This window comes from Euprymna scolopes, chromosome 3, assembly GCF_053919585.1.
Source record: "Euprymna scolopes isolate OS-2025 chromosome 3, ASM5391958v1, whole genome shotgun sequence".
Classification (NCBI taxonomy): Eukaryota; Metazoa; Mollusca; class Cephalopoda; order Sepiida; family Sepiolidae; genus Euprymna; species Euprymna scolopes.
In genome coordinates, this window is record NC_136484.1 from 71,054,404 (window position 1) to 71,079,949 (window position 25,546).

Sequence of the window (25,546 nt, forward strand, 5' to 3'; positions counted from 1 at the left end):
CATCGTTTTTATTTTTATTTTTATATTTAAACAGGATTATTACTTCGATTATTCTTTACTTTACCCCCCCCTTACACACACACCTCCAAACAACCGGGCAACGCCGGGTACCCCCGCTAGTATAAAATAATTTGATTACATATTTATTTAATGAACTCTTTTTTTAGAAAAAATATTTATATAGCCAAAATGAAATGATCCCACTTGGATTGTCCCTAATGTATTCAAATAAATATATAATATTGTTATAGATTATATAACGATATGAAACTGACCCGTACTTGAAATTCAATCACAGATCAGCATAAAGTTGCACATTTGTCAACTTCTTGCCATAATAGCTGATCTTATTTCTTTTACTTTACTCGAGGACGAGGCTTGATACTGCACGCTATTTTTATAGAGAGAAATTTACCATAATATTACTTAATCCCAACTCTTGCTAAATTAACAAGCCTAGCAAATTCCATTTGATTTGGTTGTACGTGTTTAAGAGATACGAATCTGTTGTCAATGTTAATAATTATTTCTCCATATAATTCAGACGTTACCAGTTCAACGTGTTTCACTTAATGACAATAAACATGCATAGAGAAGGCTCTCCGGGGAAGACAATGAAAATGGTCCCAAATCTCTACATTACTCTCTGCCCAATATTTTTGTGACCTACCTCTAAGTGATCTATATGTGCTTAAATCCTCAAATATGTATATCCGATTTTTCTTTTGAGTGTTATTTTAAAAGTCGACTGAACAAATGTCTGAATTTTTGGGGAATGTATCAGACGGAAATTTAAAAAAATAAAATTTTATGTAATCAAAGAATATATTTTTCTCTTTACTAATACAATAAAATATAAGTGAATAATTTGAGAATATTTATTACTTAATTTCTTTCTAGCTCTCTCTCTCTCCCTCTCTCCATCTCTCTCCCCCTCCTTATATATATATATATATATATATATATATATATATATATATATATTATCCTTGCTAATGAAGCTAGACAGGACTTCTGTTGCCGGGTTCAAATCTCTCGACTGGTGTTAATCCTGCCCTAATGATTCCGTCCTAGCGTCTGTAGGCACTTAATAATTATTATAGTAAATAATTATGTCAGCCCCTTTAAGAAACTTGTTTCTCATCGTTGAACAATTTCAGTTGAAATAAGTCGGTCAATTTATGCACAGATTGTTATATAATGATTAGATCACTCTGACTGACATTAAAAGCATTTAAAAAGAATAAATGTCTAAATCTCAACTGTATTTCTCACGAATGACGGTAGTTGAACGGATTGGGTACTTGCTAATGAAGCCAGACATGACTGCTGTTGCTGGGTTCGAATCTCTGGACTTGTATTAATCGTGACATCCTGCATTGATGATTCCCAAAAGGATTAAACACTAGTGTCTGTAGATATTTAATAATTATTATAGTAAATAATTATATATATATATATATATATATATATATATATATATATATATATATATATATATATATATATATATATATATAATGCGAGATATTTAGTTTTAGGACGATTAATAAGAATCAGGAAACATAAAAATCGAAACTTCTTGGATTATCAGAATCGGACAAATTTGTGCATATTTTCCAATGCCAAAAACGATTCCTTTAATTATCTTTTTTATTTGATTTTGTTTAAAACAAAATCTTCCACTACTTGTAGTAATAATAAAATAATAAATATTTATTGATTTAAAAGAACCAGCAAAACTAAAATCTATAGATCAACCCCACAAGTGTGTTTTTATGCTTGAGCAAATATATGCACAGTTAACATATGTTTTTACGGTAATCGGGAAAAAATACCAACTTTATAGCAAAATATTTAGTGATTTATAAAGAATCGGAATCGGTAATTGTATTGGAATCGGGAAAAATATTGGAATCGTCCCTTCACTAATGTATATATATATATATATATATATATATATATATATATATATATATATTGATGTTTTATATTTAAAAATTAAAACGAACTACTTAATATACTCAGCCATAGATATGAGAATGACTTGAAATGTACGAAAAACGAAACTTTCATTAATTAATTATTCATTTTTCAGAGTTTCTTATTGGGTATTTGGTTTCTTTTAACTATTACGCCCAGTTCTATTTATGCATATTTTCTATATTGTGCATAATTGCGTAGCATTTAGGATGAAAACATCCTAGCATACGCACATTTATTTACATATACCATGCAAATAATTAATATGGATTAATAATTATAGCATGGCAATTTATGAATTAGTAACAGTTGTTATGAAATAGAAAAATTCTTACGTGGCTTTGAGTGCATCAACCAAAGCTTTGATAACTCCTTTCTCCCAAACTTCTTTACGAATGGCTTCGTTATGAGCCAGATTAGTAAGCACAGCCGCAGCATTAGACACAGCCCCATCATTGGAGTCACTCAGTACATTAATGAGAGGTGCAATTCCTTGTAACTTATACACTTCACTGAAAATAAAGAAACAGAAAACAAAATTTGATTTTTAAGACATAAATAAAAGTATTATGGTTTATCAACTCTTTTCTCATAATTTAATTTCAAATCCAATAATTTTGATAAAATATTTCATGCTTCAAATTGTTTCCAATGTTAAAGAAACAATACGTTATATGCATATGTGAACAATACGTTATATGCATGCAAACGTTATATGCATGCAAATGAACAATACGTTATATGCATGCGTGTTTTCTAAGTACAACTTAATAAAAGTATGCATAGGTCTCAATGCCGATGCCCCATCGAAGCAACTCTCATTGCTCATTTCAACAACACAATTTTTATTTTGTTCAAATTATTTCAAATTATTTGCTAAGCAATTTGTATGGAAAAATTGCATTAGCACAAAAAGAATGTGTACTGATAACTTCCCTCTTCTCCATGATAGCAAAATATGGTAAAATGTTAGGACTTTAACAACATTCAGACGATTTTGCAAAATTACATTCTCTCACTTGCAAGGGCGCCTCAGTTACAGAAAACACTTTGCCTGCTCTTTTATGCTATGTGAGAAATAATGCCTGACAAATGAGGAATCCTAGATTAGTGTTGTCAAAAACATATTTCTGTAACAGATTGGAAACCTTCGATGGGAAGACTCAGGTACGTTAGCTAGTTTAGCTATGCAGTTTGCATAGCTGGGCTAGATAGACACAAAGGAAAAAAAATCAAACCATGAAGTTGATTTACTTAATGAAGTTAATTTAACAATGAGGTCAATTTACGCATGTGCAAAAGACGCCATTAGTAAGATATTTACGCCAACTAAGTTCTAAGTTCTTTCAATTTTGACCACTTAGCAGCTATTTTAATTGAGTAAAGATGTTATATTGTCGAGGCTGTTCTGTATGACATTACGGCGCCAGAACGTGTATGTTACGTTGTGAGGATGTAACAGTGTATATTCAATGTTTATGTAATCGATTGTATATAATCAAATGTGTATTTTTTGCTGTTTCTCGCTGTGTCTAGTGTGTGTGTGTGTGTGTGTGTGTGTGTGTGTGTGTGTGTGTGTGTGTGTGTGTGTGTGTGTGTGTGTGTGTGTGTGTGTGTGTGATATACGATACAGTCCAACATATAACACAAATGTGGACAGGACAACAGAAAACCATATTTTCATTTATCCTTGTCTTGTTCGGTAAATTGGCCAAGCTGAAACTGAAAATTCTTTCATGGAATCGACTAATAACATCGGTCGTATTTTCAAAAATCTTTATTCGACGGATGTTTTCCATATTGGAAAACTGGACACTTTTCTGTACTACTCTCCTTGCACCCAGGCCCAAAGGCCTGTCGCTCGGGACTCAACTATCCCACAGGTTCGGACTGTCTCTCCTCGATTTCTCCCCTAAACTTCTGTCCTGTAACTAACCCATTTCTACCTAAACTAACAGATCCTATTTCGCATTTACTTCTATGACCTGACATGTGACTTCTAAACACTTTTCGATGCCTGATTTAGTCACGTTGAACAACTCCATGCTGAGTCTGCTGTTTGAAAACCTACATTACCGTCAAATTCCAGAATCTCTTTGTTCTAAGTTAAATATTTTACTAAACATTTCTTTGTTTCACACATCCTATCTTCATACCTTTTTCTACATAACAGTTACCAAAACAATAACAATGTTCAATCTATCCATATATCTATAAAAGTGAAAGTGTCTGTCTGTCTGTCTGTCTGTGTACATTTCCCTACACAATAACTCTGTCAATTTTCAGTCTATAGACTCGAAATTTGATATACAGGGTACTGAGATTTGGGAAAATCTTTGTAATCGGTTTTTGGCCAGAAATATGGCTGTTAAGGGGTCAAAGTTCAACGATTTGATCTTTGAGAACTCTACCAAACTTCTCCTCCAATTTTGGGTCTAAACACTTAAAATTTAAGATATAGGTTCCTTGGACATGGATTTAACTTAATAACTTGATTTGAGCCGAAAACAATAAATATTAAGGTGTCATAATAGGAGTCAAAGTTAAAAAAAAAAAAAAGAGACCACTGCGGTCTCTACCAAATTACTCAGACAATTTCTGGTGTAAAAATTTGAAATTTTACATAAAGGGTATTCAGAGAAGTGCAAGCTTTTTAATCGGTTTGTGTCGAAAATTTGAGCTATCAATATACAAATATATGTATGTATGTTTGCATGTCTGCCTAAAACTTTCGACAGAGGCGAAGGATTTTCACAAGATTAGTATCATTTTGAAGCTCGACCTTTCAGACGACAAATATAAAAAATTGGCTAAAAACATTAATTTCTTCACCTTCAACTGGGGACTTTTCTACAGGGAGAGGTCGTTTTTTCGCCGATATTTTCGAAAATCATCCCTCTTTTCGATTGTCTAGCCATAATTTAAACCTACATCACTTCCGGTTTGGCAGTGGTCGTAACAGTAAAGACGTCACGTTTTTCCCCCGTTCATTTCCCCTCTCTGCGGTACGGGTTCGAGCCTGCCTTCCTACTACCATTTTTCTTGTGCTCAATATACACCTCCAAACACCCGGGTAACACCAGGCTTCCAGGCTAGTATATCTATAAAAGTGAAAATGTCTGTGTAGTTTGTGTGTGTGTTTGTCTGTGTACACTTCCCTACCAAATAAATCTGTCAATTTTCAGTCTACAGACTCGAGATTTGACATAAAGGGTATTGAGATTTGGGAAGATCTTTTTAATCGTTTTTTTTGGCCAGAAATTTTGCTGTTAAAGGGTCAAAGTTCAACGATTTGACCTTTGAGACTCTACCAAACTCCTCCGCCAATTTTGGGCCTAAATACTTGAAATTTTAGGTATAGGCTATTTGGACATGGATCTAACTTACTAACTTGATTTGAGCTCAAAATAATAAATGTTAAGGGGTCATAATTGGGGTCAAAGTTTTTAAAAAAATTTACATAAAAGGTATTCAGACATAGGGCAAGCTTTTCAATCGTTTTTTTGTTGAAAATTTGGCTTCCAAGGTGTAAAAGTTCAAAAGATTTTATCTTTGCGATGTGTAGCAAACTATTAAGACAATTTTCGGTCTAAACTTTTGAAATTTTACATAAAGGGTATTCAGACATGCAGCAAGCTTTTAATCAGTTTTTGGGCGAAAATTTGGCTGGCAAGAGGTCAAAGTTTACAGAGTTGACCTTTTCAGACTCTACCAAACTCCTCCATCAAGTTTGGGGTCTAAACATTTGAAATTTTAGATGTACGTTACTTGGACATGGGTCAAACATTTTAATTTGATTTGAGTCCAAAGCAATAATTGTTAAGGAGTCAAAATTGGGGTTAAAGTTTAAAAATAATTTGACGTCTGCGTTCTCTACCAACTTTTCTCTATGGTAGTTAAGGAAGCCTATTATATAGAAAGGCATTACTTTACATATTCACACTTTTTAATATATACATATGCACATAAAGTTATGAACAGTACATATAGCCCGAGCAAAGCCCAGGCAGAACTGCTAGCATCTTATATTTTACTTTTATAATTATAATAATATTAGTCGATTTCTTTAATCTACTATCAGCAAGTTAACCCGATGTTACCCTGGCATAATATAACAAAAACCCATAAAAATGACCCACAAAAAATGCAATTATTTGAGCCGCCTAGTACCGTTTTGCAACCTTCTGTCTAAGAGGAGATAAATTTTGAAAAAGTGGAGACAGACAGACATAGTGAGTTTAATAAATGAGATAATATAATATATATAATATAAAATATATATAATAGGAGTTTGTCTGTGTGTGTGTGAGTGAGATTTTGTTCACTATGAACTTTGAAACGGTGAAAGGAATCGATGTTATGCCTCCAGTAGCAGGCCCTGAGCATAGTCCATACCAAATTGGAGACTATGTGTGGGTGAAAGTACCAGAGTCGTTGTACCATAAGATTTGGCCAGGGTTGAGGAATATAGATGATTAGTCCATAGTCTGTCTTAGAGGATGGGATGTCCCAATACATGAAAGACCTGCACCCCCAATACAGTGTACTCTCACCATAACAAGATTCTGACAGCACAACATCCTCGGAGAGTAGGTTGGAAAGTCTGATAGCCAAGGACGAAACAGACTCAGAAGATGGTTGTGAGGCAGGAGTAGAAGATGCGTGTACTCCTGAGGAAGCCCACAGTTCTGAAGAGGCCCCACAATTGCAAAGAAGCACCTGACAAGGATGACCACCACCGGGATATAGCCTGTGTGATCATGAGATCAGAGAGGAGTGTGAGAACAGTCATGGAAACAAGCGTCTAAGGGTGGTGTGTACGTATTGTAAAAAGTCACCGACACTAAAACTCGAAACTCAACCAACAGGAAGTGAAAAGATGACATATGCAAATTAAAACACAGTCGAATTTGGCGATATAAAAAGCCGGTTATTTCTTTCATTAGTGAGAAGATTGTTTGTTGACTCAGAGTCACTTGAACATACGGTTAATTCGTGCGTCAGTGCGAAGAATGAAAGACGGATTTTCTACGATCGTCGAAATGGAAAGAGGAAAAGTATTGTCGTATTTTGTGTGTGCTGAGAACGTTGCCAGGTGGAGACGAAAAACTTTTTCTTTTTGCATGAACAGTAAACGGTTTTCGACAGTTAAAAGGAAAACTTTGATTTCAACACCTCAAGACTAAAAGACTGTTGTCAGAAGAGCAATCAATGCAATATTAATATTTTATCTCCAATTGTAATGCAATTATCCTGCTTGGTAATAAGACTTTTACTTACAGACAATTTGCAGAATTTGAGGTTGTCAGATATTGCAGAGCTAAAGTTGCAGCTTCCAATGTTTCTCCATTGTCAGAGTGTAGCAGGCGGATAAGTGCAGGAAAACCCTCTTGAATGGAAACAAAATCAAATTCATAATCGCAAGCAATGAAAAAAGTTTTATATTTTGATTTTTAATAAAACAATTCACCATTTAAATATGTTATAATAAATCTTTCTTTTGCTCTCTTAGTCTTACTGGATTCCAGGACAAGAATTCATCTAGTCAGATAGAGTATCCAGTTTCGTAGTTCACTTAAAGAAGGTGCGCCATTCCTCGTGAAAGCCGGTGTGGATTAGCACTCTTATAATTTTAATTGAAATGAACAAGTACATTTTATTTCGTCTGAATTTTTAGCATTATTTACATTGTTTTTTATTTATGTATCCAACAATGTCGGCATTTATTTCTAGCTTTGTTTAAAACATTCCACCCACATTTTTGACTATGGTGAACATTTTTTAAATATTTCTTTTTGCATCTGGAAGGTTATTGTCACAGCAGATTTCAAAAACGAGATCGGTTAACAAACTGATTATTTTGATGAATATATATTTTTAACAAGTTGTCAGATTAAATGAAGAAAACAATAGCGTAGACAATTATTTCTGGTTATGATATGATCTTAATATCTGGTTGTGACGTAACAACTTGGGAGATTATTTATTTGCCAAATATCTGCATACAACACAAAATAAACCTACATGTATAGAACTTGAAGTATAAAAAGCTTTTACAAAACTAAAATAATACAAGGGCTAATATGAAACAAAACAACAAACAGTTCGAAATTCCATACAGGCTCCCAAATTCAAAAAGTTGCACCCGGAGAAGCCCAGAGGTTACATCGGCTAAAATATTATAAAAGTAATAATCAAGATGAGAATAGTAGTTCAAATCATACAAATTACCAATCCTCATCTAAAAAATTTCAAAACATTCTCTCCTTCATTACTAAAATGTTCATCACTTCAAATCAAATCATACCTAAACATTTAATATCTCTGAACCTAATAAACCAAACCAAATTCACTATTTTATTGGCTATGGAGTTTTTATTAAAAAAAAATACATATATAAAAGAAATTAATCTACAAATTATTTATATACAAAATAGATTGAAAATATTCAAAACCTCAAATAAAAACTTTTTGCAAAAATAAATGGAGTAGACATTAAATAACTTAACAGAATGCTGTACAACAAATCAATCCGCTTCAAATCATCATTTGGTATTATCATACAGTAAAAGTATCTAACCAGATTTGTTATGCTATTATAAATGAGTGAAAGATTAACAAAGACAATTTGAATTGCCAAATGAAGTCATCCAGAACCACCGAGAAGTATTCACATCTTAAAGAGTTCAAGATTCATGAATCCAGCTAAGGACAAAAGTGGAGACCGGATCTGCTACTTACCCCACTCCAAAACTGATACTCTGCAACTGACATTCTCGCACATTACAGCCAAAGATAGCGCTGCAGCAGCTTGCACTGCTGGGTTGTCATAGCTCAATAAAATTATTAACATCTTTTCTGTCTCTTGTTCATGCAGCATCTTTCGACTTTCCTCTGAAATTAAAAACAAGATTATTACAAGATTATTTGAATCAACGCACCTTATTACACAAGATAAACTGATGTCAACATCTTTGCCAATGTCCATGTCAACGTCTGCATTGAAATGGTTTGTATTGTCTCAATCCTTAATATAATCTATAATTCTTTCATTGTTTATAAAAGTAAAATACTATTTTTTAATTCTACAAGTGTTGTACAGGATCGAACCAAAAGTCTTGTTATATCTGTAGAGTAGCCAACCAAGAGTCAAGAGTAAAGAAAAGAGTTTTAAAAATGTTTGTAAGATTTAATATTGTTTTTGTGCGTCTTGTTATGAGTCATTTGTGAGATGTCAGTGGCTATGATCAGAGTTTGTTTGCCCAAGAGAAGCATGTACAGTAGTGTTATAACTGACAAGAGTTCGTATGGCAAGTTGAGTTTCTTATTGTCTATTAGTGGGTTCCTCTTTATCTAATCAATGGAAATAGGTGCCCTTCTTCCACAGCAAACATCTTTCTAATTGGTTGTTGTCCGATATTAGGCAACGAATTGAGACTGTGTATTTTGATAGAATTGACCAATCCATATAAAATATTTCAACCAAATAAACATTGAATATTTCAGAGATCGTTTTTCTGCAGTTGTTATAATTGTTATTGTTGGAACGGGGGTTCCGCCCATCTATCAACAAATAATAACAATAGAGGAACAGGTAATAAAGAAATTTAAATTGAATTTTGATAAACTAGTGTATAATAGATTTACCGATTTACAGCTAGGTCAACTTCACTTTATTTATTAGATCGTATATCGTACTTCATTAAAAATGGTTTGTTTTCTCCTATAAAAAGAACGAGAACTAAAGATATCCCATGAGACTTGCGAGCTCAGCCTAATCATTACTAAATTACTCTGTTCATTGTGTATCTTTTGTGGAGTAAACCTGTTTTACTTGAAACTTTTTTGTATTATTTTGTCTATTAACCCTGATAATCGGGTCAAGACTTTACGTTTTATTATAAAGAGTTCTTATGATTCTTAAAAGGGAATATATCATTTGAATAAATGTGTTAAACGTTTTCTCACATCATAGACTAGTGTCTATCTTTACAAATCTACCATCAAACCATGTACGAAATATTGTTGTCATGTTGTTAATGAATCTCTGTCCCATTTAAAGGTTCTTAATAAGGTGCAAAAACGTATCTGTAATTTGATTGGCCTCCACACTTTCTATTTCTCTGTACTCTCTCTCTCTCTCTCTCTCTCTCTCTCTCTCTCTCTCTCTCTCTCCTTTTCTCTCACAGACACACACACACACACACAGCCGTGATGTTGCTAGTCTGGGTCTTTTCTATTAATATTATTATGGAATCTGTTTTTCATGTTATATATGGAAGGAGACAGACCCCAGTGATTAAAGAAAGACGATACTACGATAAAAATAATATTTATCAAAGGAAAAGGCTAGAATTGAACCCAGTATTCAAAAGTTAAAAGTGAATACATATTGCAATCTGCAAATGTATAGCAATTATCCATTGTGTTTAGAAATAACTAAATAATGATACAACTAGAGGTCAGAGAACAATTAAAATCAATTTAGGAATTTTCTTTGTGTTGCAAAAGTGTGTGGAGACATGGGCAATATGTAGAATCCACGTGAGGACCCTCACATGTCTGAGCACGTCTCTGACGTCACAAAGAAAGATAATTTACAATATATTCAAAGAGTCAGTTCAGTCAGAGTCGAGTCCGGGAGTTAGTTCAGAGTGGAGAGGCAGCAGCGGAGTCAGCTGAAACCCTTTTGGAAACGATCAGAAAAGGGAAACAAGAAAATGTAACTCTGAAAGACAATTAAATTCCTGATAATCAGTCATCCGGCTGGGAGAATAAACATCATCGTGTATTTTGTAGACCTTTGTTTTCGTTGTCATCTTTCAACCTGAAAATGTAATGTGCTTTTGTGGTCATCTTTGTAAAAGGATATTTATATGTAACACCCTTCCAAAGTGTTAACTGTGTTCCCCTCCTCAATAATGTGTAACCCACCATAAATAATGTATCTCCCCCTCAGTGTGTAAAAAGAACTGTCCATTTCACATCGCTTCACAGTCATATGTCTCCTAAGAATAATATCAGTGTTAAAAAAATTGTCATCACAGTCGTCGTCGTTGTTTTTATCAGTCTCTGTTTTGTTTGTCCCCAATATGCCCACCCCACTATTCAACATTCAGAATTGTCTGATCTATTCCCTGCTTATTTTGATGAAGTTCGTTTAACTCATTGGTCTAGTGGTCTTCATCAATACTTATTTTTTGATAAATCATTGTAATACAGCTTTTTTTATTTTTTCAAGAATTGCAAATTTGTGAAAATCTCTTCCTGATGACTGCTTTCCTCCTACCTATAACCTTGGTCATTTCAAAACTAAGACCAATAGGCATCTTCTGTCTTTGCAATAATCATTTTTTTGTTCTTGTTAGCTCTTTACATCAAGAGGCTTCATGGCTTGTCTGGGACGATTTCCATAAAAGAAAAAAAAAGTTATATATATATAGCTTGGATCAATCAATTGAAAATCACTCGAGGGAAGAGATATATATATATATTACTTGCCCTTCCATGAGGACAGAGTTAGAAACAAGGTTGATTTTGAATGTGGGGAAAATTTAGTTCCCCAAAACGGGGTACTCTGGATTGAGACAAAAATAAATATTGTCTCAGTCTTTAGGTATTTCTCCATCCCTAACCAAGGGCAAAAGATGAGGTGCAGTATCAGAACAGATACTACATTTTTCTCCTAATAAAAAAGTCCAAATATGTATTGTAGTGAAAATATAAATGATCTTAACTAAATGCTGTTCTTATTTTCACTACAATTTATTCAACTTTATCAAAACAGTAAACAAAAACAACTTTTAATATAGTTAAGAAGAGGAATAGTCTAGGCTATATTGGTAAACTTGTTTATGGCCACAGATATTACTGAATCTATTGCCCTAAAAGATAGCTTGAAGAATTATTATTCAAGATGGCACCCTGCTCTCCTAATAGGTTGCAAGGAGCATTTGTCATTATTCGTTTGTATACTGTTAGTATTGTTTTCATTTCTATTTGTTCCATTCACTTATGATTGGTCATCTTATTATCGTAGTGTTTTCATACGTATGTATTTACTTTTCTAATAACATACACAAAAACACGTTTCCAGCTTTATATGCAAATGTCATTGTTCAAACCGTTACTCAGTCCAGAGTATGAACTTAAACTGCTCCGACTCCGATTTTGAAATTTTAGAGAATGTGAAGTCATCTTTTATTATCATTACTCCCAGGTCTATTCTGATCTGGAGTGGTAGGATCTGCCAGGTTCTCATCTATGGGTAAAATAGAATTTGTTTTTGGTAGGACACTAAATTTCCTCTGATGTCTTTGTGTAAGGTATTTCCCCCACCCGTCCTACTGCCTCCATATCTTTCCTATTTCTTTCTAGCTTCTCTTTCCGCCTATTTCCAAACTCTATTAATTAATTAAGCTCTCGTCATAAACTACACCAATTTTGGAGAATGTGGAGGAGTCATCCTTTAGTTGTCAGCGCTCCCAGGTCCACCTGAACTTGGAATAGCAGTAAAAGAATATATCAATTACAGACTATTTACTAAATATATGTCCACAAAAAAGAAATTCTAAAAATTTGTATAAAAAATAGAATTTACTTAATATGTGAAGACGTTAAGAACTTAATCATAAAAAGAGAAGATTGATATGCTGTAAAACAAAATAACTAAATCAAACCCTAAAATAAATAAATAAATATATATATATATGTTAAAGAAATCTCAAAAAATACATAATGCAGAATATTGCTTTCCCAGGATTTCTGTAGTGGCTTTACTTGCATTCTCCCCGTACAGACTTTATCTTGATTGCCATCTTAATTTTTTTTTTAATGATTTGACTGCTTAGATTAATTACACACCATAAAATGTTTAAAATATTATTTTTTTATCCATCTTCCTAACAATAATCGATTGCATTATAAATTTCTAAAACTTAATTATCATTTCCTTTTTCAAGTTGCCATTGGAAACAGAGTCCCCATGCATGACCACCTGACTGGTTTCTGACTATTTCAAAATACCCGTCTTTATTACTTAACACGTAATTTTGACTGACCAGTCATGGCTTTATATCTCTCAGTCCTCCTCCTTTATTCTCTAAGACACAAGAATTATTCATCGACTAAACTTACTGTTTCTTGCTGCTCGTCCAATGGCATTGGCTGCACATAACTTCACATCAGGTAATGTCGGAAAAATGGCATCTGAGATAGTAACAGGGGCTTCTTCTTCCTTGGGGGCTTTTGCTACAACAAAAAGGGGAAATAAACAGAATAAAAATGCAGGTTATTGATCCACAAGAATTTCTTGAATGAATAACTTTCCTTACAAAGTTTTAATTTAATTCTAGTTTCTATGGATGATCAAAGCTATTTAAGTTATGGAAAGGTTTAGAATTGATTCCAGGGGCAAATAAAATGTTTGTCCACCTACAAAAGCATGATTTTACACAGGACTAAGCTTAATGTGGACTGGGGGAAATGCTGCCTAGAAGGATGGTCACTCATGACTGAGGATATAACAATGATTTTTTATAAAAAATGAAAGACTTCTATTTATCTACTGGCTATGTTTTACAATTTGTCACTATGCAGAGGGAGACAACTCTCCTTTACTAAAAGATTCATTTTTTTTTTCATTTCATAATTTAGGACGCGATATTTTTTTTAATCAAAACATTAAAAAAAAGAAAGCTGCGACGATTTTTTTTTTTTATGTAATAAAATTGATAACATTAATAATACAAGATGGAGTCTTTACGTGACTATTAAGAGAAAACACGATGACAAGATGTAACAACAACAAAATAAACAGTTTAATGTATGTAGCCAGAATAGTCCCACGTGATGTTTCATGGCTGTGAAGAAATACCCTTTAAAATTCCCTTAGTCTCTTAGTCACAAATGAGAAGTTTCCAACAAAAGTAACACTTTTGCTCCGGTCGACATACAATGAATCTACCAGTCCCCGTTTGATAAAATGCGTGAGACAATGATTTCTTGACTTTGATAAAAATGAAAATATTCTCTTGTAAAGAAATTATCAGAAGATTCTATATAAAAAAAAAAGGTAGGCTCATTTTTTAATTAAAAAATGAAACAGAGTAATTCAATAACAATATATTTTGGTCAGTGATGGCGAATTCAATCCGTGGGTAGATTAGCATTAGAGATTTCCATAATAGTCATCTGAAATGCAGAAGAACATAGTTAACAAAGGCAATGTCAAACTTTTATTTAGAGAAAATAAGAAGGGAATTAGCAATAAGTGAACATAGACCAAAAATGAAACCAGTTGAATATGCATTTGACTTCGTTTTCTAAAAATTAAATATTTTTTTAATTTTATCATATGAAATATATTTTTATTTTAATGACGTAATTATTTGAAATGTTGGTCACATATTGAAAAAAAAAATTATTGGGAACATAAAGTCTATTCCTTTACTTTAAATTGATCAAGTAGTTTTATTTTTATAAAGAAAATCATTTTTAAGCGAATTTGAAATTTTCCAACATCCCCATGTTAAGAATGGCTTTCTAAAATCTTGCGAGTTTGAATTACTTAGTGTTATTTCCCTTGTTACTTTAGACTATATCCAAAACAGCATTGCAAGATCACACAAATTTGTTTATTTCCTGTAAACTATATGTTCACCCATGAAAATTAAATTTCATAGGTAAGCATATAGTTTATTCCTTTCTCTTAAATTATATGTTCATTTATGAAAAAGAAAAAATAATGAGTGGACATATATTTTTTCCATTTCCCTTAAACTATATGTTTAATCATGAAAAATATTTTCGCAAGTGAACATGCAATTTATTACTTTTCCTTATACTCTATCAAAAAAATGAAGCATATTTTAATCACACAGCCTTTATTAAAAATGATTAACCTATTTTTTCACAGGATGTCGACTATACTTGACTAAACATATGAATTAACCATTTTATACTATATGTTTGCATAAGGATATTTACACCAACTACACAAGAACTAAGAAAAAGGGATAGTGCTAAATTATTATTTTTGCTCATACAAAAATTGAACCTTTTCATTTGGATTTAATCAGTAATTTAATAGCAAATTTCTCGGTGTCTTATTGAATCACTAGCAAGCCCATCCGGTGTTTCTCAGGACCGTATAACAAAACAATGAGAAAAATGAAGTTTGAACAATATCTGTTATTCTTAGAAGAGGGGATTTTTTTTTATGTCTATATATCATTTGCTATCTCGAGCAAAAGAATATTTTACCTAACCTAGGACGTGAATTACACAAATTATGTATGAAATAATTTTAACTTCCCTAAGACATGTGATTAACAGCACGAATATTAAATGATTTTATAATTTCTAGGACGGATAATGTACAACACATATATTAAATAATTTTCTTACCCTCTGACAGTTAATGTAAATATATATCTGAAACAAATTAACATACTTTCGACAGGTATTGTACAGCATATGTGAACTAATTTCTCTTCCCACCAAAGCCATCATAATTTTAAGAAAAATGAATTCACTGTTGGAAGATGAATCATTAGAATTTCCAACTAAATACATAAATATCTTGGTTAATGATTAGGTAACGTTTGCTTCAACAGAACATTCGTCATTACTGTGTTTCTTTTCTCACCACAAATACCACCGCAACAATAATTTTAAGCGAAATTATATAATTTCTAGAACAGGACTCAGCAGATTTCCAAATAAATATGCAAATATTATTTCAGCACAGTCCGTATTCTGTATGTCAGTTTCTTATTTAATAGATTGTTAGGTGAAAGTACAGAATAGTTAACAAAAATACTCTCCTCTCCCTACATTAAGAATGGCTTTCTAAATTATAGCGTTATTATTTCAGCATAGTCCTTATTTCATATGTCAGCTGTTATTTATTAAATTGTTAAGTGAAAGTACAGAATAGTTAAAAAGATACCCCCATATTAAGAATGGCTTTCTAAATAATGTTATTATTTCAGCATAGTCCATATTCCGCATGTCAGTTTTCCCTCCCCCCTGTCTAAAAATATATATGAAATAAAGTAAATATAAGATCGTTCAGTTCTACAACCATTTCCGGGACTGATTCCATATCATCCCATCTCTCTTAAAAATAGATAAAAAATAAAGAAACTTTGAGATCGTAAACTGCTTCAGCCATTTCCGGAACTGACTCCATATCACCTCTCTCTCTTAAAAAAGATATGAAATAAAGGAAATGTGAGATCATAAACAGCCTCGGCCATTTCTGGGACTGACTTTATATCCCCCTGTCTCTTACAAATATATATGAAATAAAGTAATTTTGAGATCATAAACTGTTTCAGCAATTTCCTGGACTGACACCATATCCCCCCTCCCCACTGTTAAAAATATATGTGAAATAAAGTAATTTTGAGATCGTAAACTGCTTTAACCATTTCCGGGCCTGACTCCATATCCCTACTTCTTTTAAAAATATATATGAAATAAAGTATTTTTGAGATCATAAATTGCTTCAGCGATTTCCGGGACTTATTCAATATTCCCCTCCTCACCTCTTAAAATATGTCAGTCATTTTGTATTTTTTAAGAAGGAGGTAATGCCTGGTAGAAAACTATATTACGCTTACTTGGCTTTTGGGCTAAGATTAAAGTGTAGTATCTCTTCTGATGCAGCATTTCAGCGAAATCATCTACTGGCCCCCTCTCAATAAACAGAAAAAATGGTAGTAATGCTTGGGAGAATGAACAGGCACTACTTCATCACACGTCAACCTCACCTAAAAAAGAAGGTTTGGTAATCCCTGGCAGCCTCCAGAGTATTTTTAAAAGCAAGATAATCGTGCTAGTCCCCCCCCCCCCACCGTCGTCAAAATATTACGTCACTTCCGGAAAATGACTCAGCAGTTTTTCGAAATACATGATTTCATTATAAATTGTTTGTATTTTTTTATATGGTTAGTACACTGTAGAAGCACCTTATTTAAAACTCATGCTACTCAAGAAATAGATATTTCAAAGTGCAGTTAGTGATTAGGCAGCACTTGCTTTGCAATAAACTAATCATGAAATTGGATTGAGAAACGGATACTTAATGTTAACTAATACTAAACAAAAATAGAGATAATACATGTCAGTTTCTTATTTAATAAATTGTTAGATGAAAGTACAGAATAGTTTAAATAATACCTTCCCCTCTCCATATTAAGAATGGTTTTCTAAATAATAACGTTATTATTTCAGCATGGTCCGTATTCCGTGTGTTATCCCCCACCGTCTTAAAAATACTTATGAAATAAAGTAAATAGATCATAGAAAAAGATATATAGGTTTATTTTCATATTTACAAATTTCAAACGACGAGTAAAATTTACGTATGATTACATTTTTTTATACAAAGACATAAAAACATGAGTTGGTGTCATCAGTTAGAATTGAAATAAAAAAAAAACAAGCGTTCCAGCCTGAGAAAAAAAAACGAATGTACGCGCATGCACATACAAAACCAAAATGTCAGCTAATGTTTAATGAACATTTTCCATGTAAATTTGCTGATGTCTGTATGCGATATACATGCATGTAAGCAAAGATATTATTCGGTGTAAACCACTCTTGGTGCATGAATATTATTTCCTGAGAATTTCAGTGCTATGTGACCAGTAGTTTAAGAGTTTACCTGTTAGATATTTACACACACACATACGTCTACTGATTTATTTATATAGATATAATATGAACGTAGATTTTTTAACTAAAAAACAAAAGAAATGCATAATAAATTGGATACAGGTCAAAAAGAATTCATAGGTAAAAGCATCATAAAAAATGTAAACAATGTTAGTAGAATTTCTGTGTTAACTGTTCATTCTTGATTATAAAAAAAATTAATATTAGGTTTTAACCCTAAATATAAATGACTGACATAAAAGTGACTGACCTAAAATAAAAAAGATTAAAAAAATAAATTCACTCAAAAAACTTTTTTTTTAATATTTAAATAGGATTTTCAATTTTAAATTAAAAAAAAAAACACCATTCACCGTCACTTTTGCCTCGATGGATTTCTATTTTTTTAATATGGGTACTGCACTGTAGAAGCACCTTATTTAAAACTCATGCTACTCAAAAAATAAATATAACCATATGGCCATCTTATGAGCTTGTATGTTGCCCATTTTTTGTGCCCATGTATCGATTAAATTTTTTAAAAAACATCATTCACCACCATTTTTGTCTCAATGGATACATAGTGACAAAAATGGCGGTGAATGGTATTTTTGTTTTATTTAAAATTTAAAATCCTATTAAAAATAGTAGAAAAAGTTTTATATTTTTCTGCTTTTCATATGATAAAATTCAGGCTTTTATCTTTCTGTAAAAAAAAGTTGCTCAAGAATAATGGATTTTAATAGATTTTAATTCGTCTTAAAAAAAATTTTTAAAAACAACTTGGTTTTTCGTCGATTTTTTGGTCGTGTCTATTAAACACTAACGTGATTATGCCATATGTGTGTAATGTATGTTACACAAAATTTATAGTTTTATGGTAACCATCAACTTGTTAAATATTGAATAGGAAGATTAACTACTATATAATTTAGTTAATCGAGAATAACAGGAAATGAAAATAGTTGAGAGGTTAGTTTGTCTCAAACTAATCCTTTTGGAAATATATATATATATATATATATATATATATATATATATATATATATATATATATATATACAGCGTTGATTTCAAAACGACAAGCCCTTAGTTTGGAAGCGTTACATAGAAGCATGTACAAGGAGAAACACCAGTAACAAGGTATGATGAGGCAATAAACTTGGGCAATGCCGGTTGACCCTACTAGTATGTAATACAATGTTTACCTCTTGTAATAATCATACAAAAATTATTGTATAATAATTTCGTTTTATGAAATCAATTTTATCGTATTTGCCACATTTGGAAGAACTTTTTATCACTGGAAATGTGTTTTTATATCAAATAAAACATATTCTTAGACATAAATTATCATGGGAGACATATTTTATAAGTTTTGCCTTACAGACATCTAAATTTAATTACCAATAAATTTCTTCTTAAAAATTTTTTTCAATCTTATTAGAAACAAGGAAATATACAGTTTGATGATATAAACTATATAAATTGCTTATATAATTTATCTTTATGGCTCTCTTTAGACGCATACCACAATTGCTAGTTTTAAGTTTGAATTTAATCTGGAATATTTTCAATTTCCCAACAAATATATAATAGGTACGAACAATTGCAAAATAAAATATAAAAGATCGATCAATTTCATTTATTAAAAAATCACTAAAATTAATGAAACATCCAATTTCTATAAATTTTGCAGTATTCATTTATTAATAAATGCACCTCATAAATAATCAGTTATTTTATTTTTAAAAAAAAACTGATTGAAAATTTTTTTTTTCATGTAAGTCTTATAAATGACGCTTTTACCTTGCTATTGTACAAATTATGATAAAGCTTTTCCTCCAAAATACCTTTATATTTCTAAGAAATATAAATCGCTGATGATATTATCAATAAGAAAATATTATTAAATACTAGCTGTCCCGGTCCGGCTTTGTCCTATATTATTTATACTTTTATATTCTTTTGCAGTAAGCTAAAATCGTAACAAGGAAAATTAATAAAACTAAAAAAAATGAAAAAATGCACTTGTAACTTTAGTGTGCGATTTTATTTTGATGGAGGAAATGCAAACAGGTAACTAAATGTTTGACTAATCAACAACAAAAACAAAAGAAATTATGAAATTCAGAACACAGTTTAGATATTTTTTTTAATTAACAAACGTTTGACTTTAAAAGTCAAACGTTTGTTAATTTACTATTTTTAATATTAAAATCAATGCGAGACTGACAACGTGGGACATACCATTCAGCGCCTGGAAGTTAGAATTTCCCAACATATCCATTCTTCGATACATGGGCACAAAAAATGGCCAACATACAAGCTCATAAGTCGGCCATCAGTGAACAATTTATTTCAGTGCCAGATCTGCACTGGAGTGTACACGGATTAAACTTTCTCTATTTTACACAGAGCATGCTCAAAAATACACTTATACATTCTCGAGGGAGTGTCTATTAATTTACGTCAGCCATCTTTGTGTAAGCAGAAGGAACACAGCCATAGTTTAGAACTATGTTTGATAAAAATAATTTCTTTTCTCCTTTCCCTCATACTATTTGTTATCTTTGTCTACCTTCGCTAGTAATTTATGGCATTTTGACCATGTTTTTAAACTATGCAGCCCCAGACCATGACATTCCCATCATCATGCTTTACTGTAGGCATGACACACTTATCTTTGTACTCCTCACCTGGTTGCCGCCATACATGCTTCTTAAGGCCATTAAAACCAAACAAATTAAATTTCGTCTCATTAGAACATAGGACGTGGTTCAAGTAATCTATGGGCTTTGTTGACATGTATTCAACAAACTGTTTGCAGGATTTCTTGTGTATTGCCTTCAGAAGAGGCTTCCTCCTGGGGTGACAGCCATGCACACCAATTTGAAGAGTAAAAATATAAGCGTGTCATGCCTACAGTCAAGCATGGTGGTGGGAATGTCATGGTCTGGGGCTGCATGAGTGCTGAAGGTATTGGAGAGTAACATTTCATTGAAGGAAACATGAACTCCATGTACTGTCAAATACTGCAGGATCCTCGCCCTCCAAAAACTGGGTTGCAGAGCAGTGTTCCAGCATAACAATGACCCAAAACACACATCCAAGACAAGCACTGCTTTACTGAAGAGGCTGAGGGTAAAGGTAATGGACTAGCCAAGCATGTCTCCAGACGTGAATTCAATAGAACATCTTTGGGGCATCCTCAAGCAGAAGGTGGAGGTGCGCAAAGTCTGAAATATCTGCCAGCTCCACGACGTTGTAATTGAAGAGTGGAAGAGCATTCCAGTGGCTACATGTGAAGCTCTGGTAAACTCCATGTCCAGGACAGTAAAGGCAGTTTTGAATAATGATGGTGGCCACATAAAATATTAAAAGTTGACATGTTGTATTTTAATATTGACAACTTTTCGTAAGGGGTGTACTCAATTTTGTTGCAAGGGATTTAGCTTTTAATGTCTACACTGGCAGCCAAATTGAATATTGAAATGCTCATATCTTTGGTTCTATGGGACGAAACTACATGAAAAGTTGCAGGCTTTTTGAAGATTATAATACAAGTATTATAATACAATTAAATATGCCCAAATTTGCCTACATTTGTATATATAGTGTCCTGCAATCCAGCTTCAGTTTTGCTGCTTCAGTTGTCTCCCCTGTGGCCTTATAATGCAACGGTTAGAAGCTCCGACTGTCGTTTGGGCAATCGAGTTTCGATCCTGGCTTGAGGTAGTTGCTTGTCTAGCCGCACTGATGAGCTATGAAACAGCGAAACAGTACTGTATGTGGATGACTATAATGCTCCCTATCTTAGGTTGAGCATATTGGGAAGTGATATACAAACTATTATTAGCATATGAAGCGATGCTCTTTGTGCAAACAAATTGAGCTTAGGTATTTAGACAATGTCAAAACATTGTTAATTCACTGTCCGCATAGAAGCAGCTGTATAGCGCAACGGTTAGAAGCTCCGACTGTCATTTCGGCGATCGAGTTTCGATCCTGGCTTAAGGTAGTTGCTTGACTAGTTGCAGTACTGTATGTGGATTAATATATATATATATATAGAGAGAGAGAGAGAGAGAGAGAGAGAGAAAGAGAGAAATAAATAAACAGACGTTTACAACAAGGATTTCATCAAACAAAGCTTGTCAGATAAACTTAGTTTTGAATTTACTTATTAGTATGTATCATAATATATATATATATATATATATATATATATATATATATATATATAAAAGTGAAAGTGTGTGTGTACAATACAATACGCAATAACTCTGTCAATTGTAAGTCTACAGACTCGAAATTTGATATAAAGGGTACTGAGATTTGGAAAAATCGATGTGACCGGATTTCGGCCAGAAATTTGGCGATTAAGGGGTCAAAGTTCAACGATTTGACTTTTGAGAACTCTACCAAACTCCTCCGACAATTTTAGGTTTAAACACTTGAAATTTGAGATATAGGTTCCTTGGACATGGATCTAACTTAATAACTTGATTTGAGCCCAAAACAATATATGTTAAGGGGTCATAATAGGGGTCAAATTCAAAAAAAAATTGACCGTTTTTTGTTTGTTTTTTGTTTTGTCTTTTTGCTCAGCATACACCTCCAAACACCCGGGAAACGCCGGGCCGAAACGCTAGTATATATATAACAGTAGAGTATAGATTCTATAATATAAAGTATTGTATGTAAAACTATACATAACATGGTCTGTTTGCGTATCGGGTTTTCATTGATTTAGTCATGAGGAGTCTAGAGTAGAAATGAGCTTATTACTACAAGCCGTTTTTGTAATGTATAGTTTTTTTAGTGTATACGGCTAGAAAATTGTTTTATATAAGAAAAAAGATATATCCAGTCAATATCATGTTTCGATATAATATATATTCTCAGAAACGATGATGCCAAGAGAAACGTTTTCACATGGAAGGAAGTCATACAAATAAATAACGAAACATGTAAAAGAAGAAAATAGAATAAAGAACAAAACATTGGGAGACGTTGATGTGACTACATACATGCATATATTTAAATCAGTTCCACATAGCTTAACAAAAACGAAAGCCACAACTACTCCATTATCAATAAAATAAAAAAAAAACTTATCAGCATAATCGACTGATATCTTAGTGTAGTTTGGTACTTCAGCAAATGTGTGTGTGTGTGTGTGTGTGTGTGTGTGTGTGTGTGTGTGTGTGTGTGTGTGTGTGTGTGTGTGTGTGTGTGTGTGTGTGTGTGTGTGTGTGTGTGTGTGTGTGTGTGTTGAAAAATAGAGTCGTGGTTTTTGCCTTCATGACTAATGCTACTTATTAACGAAGGATTTGAACATGTTACTCTCAATACCAGATAATTCATTATGAGAACGGGATCATTTTTGTAACATATATTTTCATACGAAACCAATGTATACTGATACACCGACATATCGCACAATCAGATTGCATTATACAACATTTACAAATAAGATCACGTCACAATAAAATATATAAAACTATGCTTACTACAGAAAGCAATAAGAATGTAAGAAATAATCAAAGCAGTTATTAAACAAGCATAAATTTGATTTAAAAAATATATAAATCTGTGTATTTTTTATCAAATTGTCTGTGTACGTGGATACAATATAAATTACTAGCAATATATATATATATATATATATATATATATATATATATATGTGTGTGTGTGTATATATATATATATATATATATATATATATATATATATATATATATATATATATATATATATATATATATATGGTGCATTTTAGAGATGGCGAACTTGAAATCAAAATAAATGACAGAAAAATATTTTTATTATACAAATGTGTGGTTTATTCCAAAGATTAACGTTTTGGCATTCATAATTTAAATACAATTTCAAGCACACGACCTCCGCAGCTTACATGTATACGACATAATCCAGAGGTCCAATTTTTACAAACTGTAGTCATTAAATTAGACTGTATTTCGGCAATAATGCGTCAAATGTTTCTTCCAAGTGGTTTATTGTGTCTGGTTTATCGGTGTAGGTATTAGACTTTACATATTCCCAAATAAAATAATCTAATGGTGTTAAACCACACGAACGTGGCCAGTTGATAGATCCATTTCATGCAATTATTCGTTCATCAAATGTTTCTCTCAGTGAGTTGATGTACCACGTGCTGTGTAGCATGTGGCTCCGTCCTGCTGCAATGACATGGTAAATTGACAAATTAAGCCGAACTCAAAATAATCTATAATTTTCAATTCTGCAATTAAAAAAATAGAGTTATCAATTTAAAGTTTGCCACCTCTAAAAACACCGTGTGTGTGTGTGTGTGTGTGTGTGTGTGTGTGTGTGTGTGTGTGTGTGTGTGTGTGTGTGTGTGTGGTTTGTTTATTTATACGAACTTTATTAGCTATACATGTGCATACATGTTTCTACAGTACCTCTTTTCAGAGAGACCACATCATCATCCTGAAAAGAGTCATTTTCTAGTTTATATATATGTGGGTGTGTGTGTGTGTGTGTGTGTGTGTGTGTGTGTGTGTGTGTGTGTGTGTGTGTGTGTGTGTGTGTGTGTGTGTGTGTGTGTGTGTGTATAAATTTGGAATTAAATTCTGTAAATTAAAAATTTACGACAAATTTATTATAAATTATAATAAGGAATACAAAGATTTAAAGTTTTTCCTTATTTCATAGAGTTTCAATAAATGGCTCATATCATCAGAGGAAAAGTAGTTAGCAAAATAATATTTATAGGTAGTCTTTGCTGTTTAGCACATAAACTGAAAACTAACGTTTGCATGAAAATATATAAAAATATTTTTAATCCATTTTTTTTTTATTATTCCTGAATAACAATTTTTTCAAAGTAATTTGAAAGAAAAAAAAACAAAAACGGAGTATTAATTTACATGCCAGTATACAAAGATTAGACTTCCCAAAGATTAAGTAGTAAAAAAAAAACAACATATACTGCCTAATATTTGGCATGAACATTGGTTATAAATTAGTTATCGCCAACCAGTCTATGGTAGGTGAATATCAAAATAATAAGTTAATCATCGCCAGCCAGTCTTCAGTCAGTGCAGATCACAATGCTAACAAGTTATTTATTGTCATCCAGTTTCTGGTGAGTGCAGATCACAATACGAATAAGTTAGTTATTTCCAGCCAGTGTTTGGTTGGTGCAGATCACAACACGAATAAGTTAATTATCGCCCGCCAGTGTTGGATCAGTGCAAACTACAATATGAATAAGTTAGTTATCGCCAATCAATTCAATTTTATTCGATTTCAAAAAGAGTACTCCTATACTGCCACATGCTTATAATGCTGCGAGATTAGGATAAGATCAGAACAGTTCAACAAATTGATGCAATTTTGTCAGTAGAGATATGAGGACCTGAAGATCTAGAGCTTTGTGATTTAGTTAAGTTTGTAATTGTAATTGTTTGATTATGTGAAAAGTTTCTTACTGATGTGTGTTTTTAAATTTTTCAACTACAGTGGAATTTACACGGGTTTTGCTAGTTAGTTATAAAAGAAAGAAAACAGCTATCTTAAATTGTCAAATTCAAAACTGAGAAAAAAATATACCCCTGTTATAGGCCAGAACTTATTAAATGTGAACAATGTGAAAATGTGAACAAACCTTTCTCAAGGATGTTTAATTTTTATGATCCACTGGTCCTCTCTTTTTTTTTTTACCAGCTTCTCAAAAAATATCTTTGCACAGAATATATAAATATTTATATACAGATCAAATTCTACTGAATATTTCATCCGATATTCCCACAAAGTGTCCTCTCAGTGTTTTTCTGCATTCATACAATTCAATCTTAATATTTCATACACTTTTTCATATAAGCTGGTAATTTTTTTCTAAACTATA

General features: G+C 32.3%; 1 protein-coding gene across 8 annotated transcripts in view; it reads right to left on the minus strand.

Moving 5' to 3' along the window:
- LOC145256092 (armadillo repeat-containing protein 3-like) overlaps window positions 1-25,546 on the minus strand; it is a 257,032-nt gene that overhangs the window by 40,243 nt on the left and 191,243 nt on the right. For all 8 annotated transcript variants that reach the window (XM_080114720.1, XM_080114712.1, XM_080114690.1 and 5 more), the window contains 4 exons: window positions 13,120-13,233; window positions 8,725-8,877; window positions 7,264-7,372; window positions 2,319-2,495 (listed from right to left, as the gene is read on the minus strand). In XM_080114720.1, coding sequence (XP_079970846.1) covers window positions 2,319-2,495; window positions 7,264-7,372; window positions 8,725-8,877; window positions 13,120-13,233 — 553 coding nt within the window. The remainder of the gene's footprint in view (window positions 1-2,318; window positions 2,496-7,263; window positions 7,373-8,724; window positions 8,878-13,119; window positions 13,234-25,546) is intronic.